Source organism: Cucurbita pepo, chromosome LG20 (assembly GCF_002806865.2).
Source record: "Cucurbita pepo subsp. pepo cultivar mu-cu-16 chromosome LG20, ASM280686v2, whole genome shotgun sequence".
Classification (NCBI taxonomy): Eukaryota; Viridiplantae; Streptophyta; class Magnoliopsida; order Cucurbitales; family Cucurbitaceae; genus Cucurbita; species Cucurbita pepo.
In genome coordinates this window covers 4,455,691-4,461,456 of record NC_036657.1, presented here as the reverse complement: position 1 = coordinate 4,461,456, position 5,766 = coordinate 4,455,691, and the positions used below count along the sequence as shown (strand labels likewise).

The following is a 5,766-nucleotide window of genomic DNA, read 5'->3' as shown; positions in this document are numbered from 1 at the left end:
AATACTATGATGATATCATTGCCATTGGTTCCTTTCATGCACTAAAGAAAGGAATCCCCGTTGTGTGCTCTGCTGGAAACTCCGGCCCGAACATGGCGACTGCTTCTAATATTGCTCCGTGGATTTTGACAGTCGGGGCTAGCACTTTGGACCGTGAATTTCAGGCGCCCATTGAACTTGGAAACGGACAACGCTTCACGGTTTGTTTAAAAATATTTAGTCATGAATTACAGTTTCCATATATATAATAATTGATAGGAAAATATTTAGATATTTGCCTTCCATTATTGCTTAACATATAATATCATATTTGTCCTCGTTTGGTTGAACATAAAATTTGTTCTCGGTGATTAGGGGTCGAGCCTTTCGAATCCATTAGCGGGAAGAAAGCTATACCCATTGATAACGGGAGCTCAGGCGAAAGCGACGACTGCCTTTGCCCAGGACGCCATTCTCTGCAAGCCGGAAACGTTGGATCATTCTAAAGTGAAAGGGAAGATCTTGGTTTGCTTGAGAGGGGGTTCTTCGAGAATTAACAAAGGAATGCAAGCCCTCCTCGCCGGTGCTGTCGGAATGATTCTCTGCAATGATAGGCTTAGTGGATTTCAAATCATGGCCGATCTCCATGTTCTTCCAACTTCCCATATCAATTACAATGACGGCCAAGCTGTTTTCTCGTACATCTATTTCACAAAGTAAAAAAATTAAAATTTCTTTACTTCTTTATGAATCTTTGTCGGAATCTTTCTCTAATTGTTGTTATTTTTGACAGAAATCCGATGGGATATTTGATCCCGCCGTCGTCTAAAGTTAATACCAAACCTTCTCCGACAATGGCGGCTTTCTCCTCGAGAGGACCCAACATCGTTTCACCTGAAATTATCAAGGTTTGGTTACGAATTACAACACCCTTTTGAGATTATCAAGAACAAAGCTCATGAGTTTTTAATTCTTTGCAGCCGGACGTGACAGCGCCGGGAGTGAACATAATCGCGGCATTCTCCGGCGCCGTGAGCCCAACAGGGGAGCCATTCGACAACAGAGCAGTTCCATACATAACAATGTCGGGGACCTCCATGTCCTGTCCCCATGTCTCTGGCATTGTCGGCCTCCTCAAAGCTCTCCACCCCGAATGGAGCCCTGCTGCCATCAAATCTGCCATAATGACCTCCGCCAGAGTTAGCGACAACACAATGAACCTCATGCTCGACGGCGGCTCCCCTATCTTTGCTCCAGCCACCCCGTTCATATATGGGTCAGGGCACATCCGCCCCACTGGCGCCATGGACCCCGGCCTTGTCTACGACCTTTCCCCCAACGATTACTTGGAATTCCTCTGCGCCAGCGGCTACAAGGAGAAGAACCTTCGAGTATTCGCCGATGGCAATTTCAAATGCCCTGTTTCTGGTTCTATTTTGAACTTTAATTACCCTTCTATTGGGGTTCAGAACTTAATTGGGAGTGTCACGGTTTCTAGAAGGCTGAAGAATGTTGGCATGCCGGGGGTTTACAGAGTTAGAGTCGAGCGGCCGGAAGGAGTTCAGGTTTCAGTGAATCCAAGCGTTTTGAAGTTTGAGAAGATTGGAGAGGAGAAGGGGTTTGAATTGACGATAACAGGAGTTGTGGCGGAGGGTCAAATTAGTTTCGGTACGTTGATTTGGACGGACGACAAGCACTTTGTTAGGAGCCCAATTGTTGTTTCTTCAGGCTTTTTCTGAACCCATTTTATTAGGAGGGTTACTAGATTTCTAAGTTTTGATTTTTTTGTTGGTGAAATCATATAGGTTTGTTTTTTTTCGATATGAATTAGTTATTAGTNAGTTTTGATTTTTTTGTTGGTGAAATCATATAGGTTTGTTTTTTTTCGATATGAATTAGTTATTAGTATGAATTAGTTATTAGGAATTCTTTCTTTTTATTTTAAACATTTCCCCCTTTTTCCTTTTTAGCTAATCGATTGTTTTAGTTTAATAGATTGTTGAAACAAACAATTTCTTTTCAGCTGTCTATTTCATAAGTCTCTTTTGGGACCGTGTCCAAATCTTTACGTCTTTCATAAGTCTCTTTTGGGACCGTGTCCAAATCTTTACGTCTTTCATAAGTCTCTTTTGGGACCGTGTCCAAATCTTTACGTCTTTCATGTGGATTAGAATTTACCCGACAATGAATTTTGTTATCGGAGCTTGCCACCTGCTCTCCTGTTATCAGGTCATCAACTTGACTTTCCAGCACTGGCAGGTGTCAGCCTCCATACATGGTCTTAAGACTTTGCGGGTGGTAATTTTTCTGCCACCATCATGTTAGGCCTTTTGAGCTTATTCGTATTTTAATCGAAGAGAGGTCACCAAGAGATAGATACAGGTGATAGAAAAAAAAGAGACAAGTTCCTAATTCAAAATATAGTGTGAGAGGGGCCAAGCTTGGATCGAGTATTTCCATGTACTGGAGAAGAATCTTGTTGTAACAACTCGAAATTTTCTACTTACATATCAATTTTCTACTTACATATCATAAATATTGTATGCGGAAATACTTCATTTAAAGTTTCATAAAGCTTAACCTTTAGCTAAAAACACAGCCATGCGGAAATACTTCATTTCATAAAACTTAACCTTCATTTAAAGTTTCATAAAGCTTAACCTTCAGCTAAAAACGCAGCCGAAATACTTCATTTCATAAAACTTAACCTTCAGTTAAACCATGCGGAAATACTTCATTTAAAGTTTCATAAAACTTAACCTTCAGCTAAAAACACAGCCATGGACGTGTTTCGAAAACACCTTTAAAAATGACACAAAATAAATAAATAAATAAATACATAAATAAACGTTTAAATTAAAAACATCCTATCCTGGGAAAAATAAATACATGAATTGGGTTGATGTTTTTTTAGGGAAGCTCAAAATAAAGTCACGAGAGCTTATGCCCAAAGTGGACAATATGATACAATTGTGAAGGCTTGTGGTTACTCATTTGGTATAGAGCCACATAGCAATTTCGTTATGCTTATGAAAAATTCTGCCAAATAAATTTGGGACACTATGAACGTTCTTATGCTTATGGAAACTTTGCTCAATAGAATATTGTATGATAGTCTTTGGTGAAGATTTAAGATAGCTGGAAATTGGTCTTTTGTTGGGACGGTTGAGGATGGTTAGGAGAGAGTTTCACATTGGGTAGGTCTTTTAGAAAGCTCAAAGCAAAGACATGAGAGGGAGGGAGTTTCACATCGACTATGCCTTTTAGGAAAACTCAAAGCAAAGACATGTGAGCTTATATTCAAAGTGGGTAGTATCATACCATTACGGAGGTACATGTTTCCTAACATGGTATCAGAGTCGTGCGCTTAACTGAGTCTGGACCGTGTAGTCAAAATATACTACTAACCAAATTATGAAAATAAGATAAAATCTACTAAAATAAACTTCGTATAAAGACAAAATTGAAATTAATTTTAAAATTAACATTAATACCCCTAAATAGATCGGAAAAAAACTTAAAAACTTGGAGATAATTATAAAGTATAGATAAACGGCTATATATTGACGGTAAGAACTCTTTTTAATTTTTTTATAAAGTTTGAAGGTGTTAATAATATGATAAAGTTTCATGTTTTTTTGAATTACTTTTTTAATAACCGAAGGATATTAGTTAAACTTTTTAAAGTTCAAATGTATTTTTAAAACAAATTAACGGTTTTCATCCAAAACTAATAAAAAAAAGCTTTAAAATTAATTCCTATATTTTAATTATATATATATATATATAAAAAGCTTTAAAAAATAAATATTTTGAAAGAAAAAAAAACAAAACAAAACAAAAACTCCTCACTTTATTACTAATAGAAATAAGGTTTACAAATTTTGATGACCCAAAATTTTGTGTAACGATCCGAAATTTTATTTTTGTAATGACTCGAAATTTTCTACTTAATTTAAGGTCGCTATTGTATGCATATCATAAACATTGAATGCGGAAATACTTAATTTAAATTGTCATAAAACATGACCTTCAGTTAAAAACACAGCACGGACTTACGTGTGTCAAACGATAAATAAAATAAATAAACTTTTAAATTAAAAACATCCTATCCTAGTCTAAGTTTAAGAAAATAAATACGAGTACTCTATGCATGTGTCATAGTCTCGAGTTGCGATCCTGTCGTGAATGCCTTACCTTAACCTGAAATAAAGGTAGCGCGTGACTTGAGTATTTTAAGAAATACTCAGTGAGTGACTCCACTATTGGGGGTTAAATGCAAGAACATGCGAATGTAATGACGGACCTATCATATCAGTCTATTTTTCCTACGGCACTATTCTAATGGGAGACTTGGATGTGTACCATATACTCTACACACAGCCCATACGTGCGAGTATGGGCTCACAAAACAGTTCACACACGGCTGAACCCCTTTTCTTATTAGGCGAGCCTTCTCTCGTAGCTTAACTTTTTTCGGATACCCATTAGAATTAATAACCATCACGACAACATTATGTAAAACATAACGATACTTCGCCTGCTTAATAGATGTACGCATCCGTACGCTCGTGATGGAATAGGGGTATCCCCAAATGCATGAGCACACATAATGCATGAGGTCCCAACATTTTGCAGTTTTCATTATCATTTAATACAACCCCGCTAGTGTTCTATACATATCATATTGTTTTTCATATCATTTCACGTATCGTTTATCATTCATATCATATCGTTTCTCATTCTTCAGTTCTCATATCATACATAATTCTAACGGGTTTATATTTCATGCCATTTATCGTGATTTCATGTCATTCATATTATGCAATATACACATAATTTAGGAGACATAACATTTCATGATATAGAATCAAACCAAGGGAAAGTATGAAACGAATTACCTTGATAATCAAGATCAAGAGTAAAGAAAACTCGTTTCTAAACTCGTGATTCGAATCACTCCACAAGAGGTTTGATCAATACCACTTGAATGACTCTAGCATGCAAGTTCTAGCAAAGAAAATCTGAGCTCTCAACAAAGTTAAAAAAAAAAATAGAAATCCTATTCTTTCTTAATTCCAAAATGTGCCTAATCAAAGAAAAGAATGCTTTATATAGTCTTTACCACCTTAACCTAGACACATAACCCCCAAATTAAATTGGGTAGTAAATGAGAAATATCCATAACTTCCATATTAACATGGCTAGTCAACGGTGGAATATGGTAACCTATGTAGGTTACCATATAACCTTAACTCCATTGGGTAGTAAATAAGAAATACCCCTAACTTCCATATTAAAATGGCTAGTCAATGGTGGAATATGGTAACCTAGGTAGGTAATATAACCTTAACTACCGTATGAAAAACAAACAAATATTTAAATTATAATTAAATCATGCAATGAATTAAATGTGCTTATTAGTCATCTTTAGACTAGTTCCATAAATTTAAGTGCATTTAATGCATCTCTTTTTAAAGCACAACTTTGCACAACATATAAGGGAGGTCTCCAACGCCTTCTAGAATTTCCTTTGATGAGCTCGCCATAACTTGAATACAAGTATATAAGGTTTGTTGTAGCTTCTTGGCTCTCGTCCTTGTAATTGGACATTGAGGTATGGAAATTCCTTGGTCGTGATTCATATGATTCTCCCCCTCTTGAGAAGGATTCGTCCTCGAATCCCAACCATCACCTACATCAAAAGGACTCAAATCAACAAAATTAAAAGTTGCACTAACACCATACTTACCTGGTAAATCAATTTTATAAGCATTGTCGTTGATA

At 36.5% G+C, this 5,766-nt stretch overlaps 1 protein-coding gene across 1 annotated transcript; it reads left to right on the top strand.

The window, feature by feature from the left end:
• Positions 1-5: 5 nt before the first annotated feature.
• On the top strand, positions 6-1,740 carry LOC111783570 (subtilisin-like protease SBT5.4; the record flags this gene model as incomplete). The annotated part of the gene is made up of 4 exons (XM_023664497.1): positions 6-200; positions 355-695; positions 773-887; positions 960-1,740. Coding segments are annotated over 4 exons (1,410 nt in total), but the record flags the coding sequence as incomplete, so codon positions are not given.
• Positions 1,741-5,766: the final 4,026 nt, after the last annotated feature.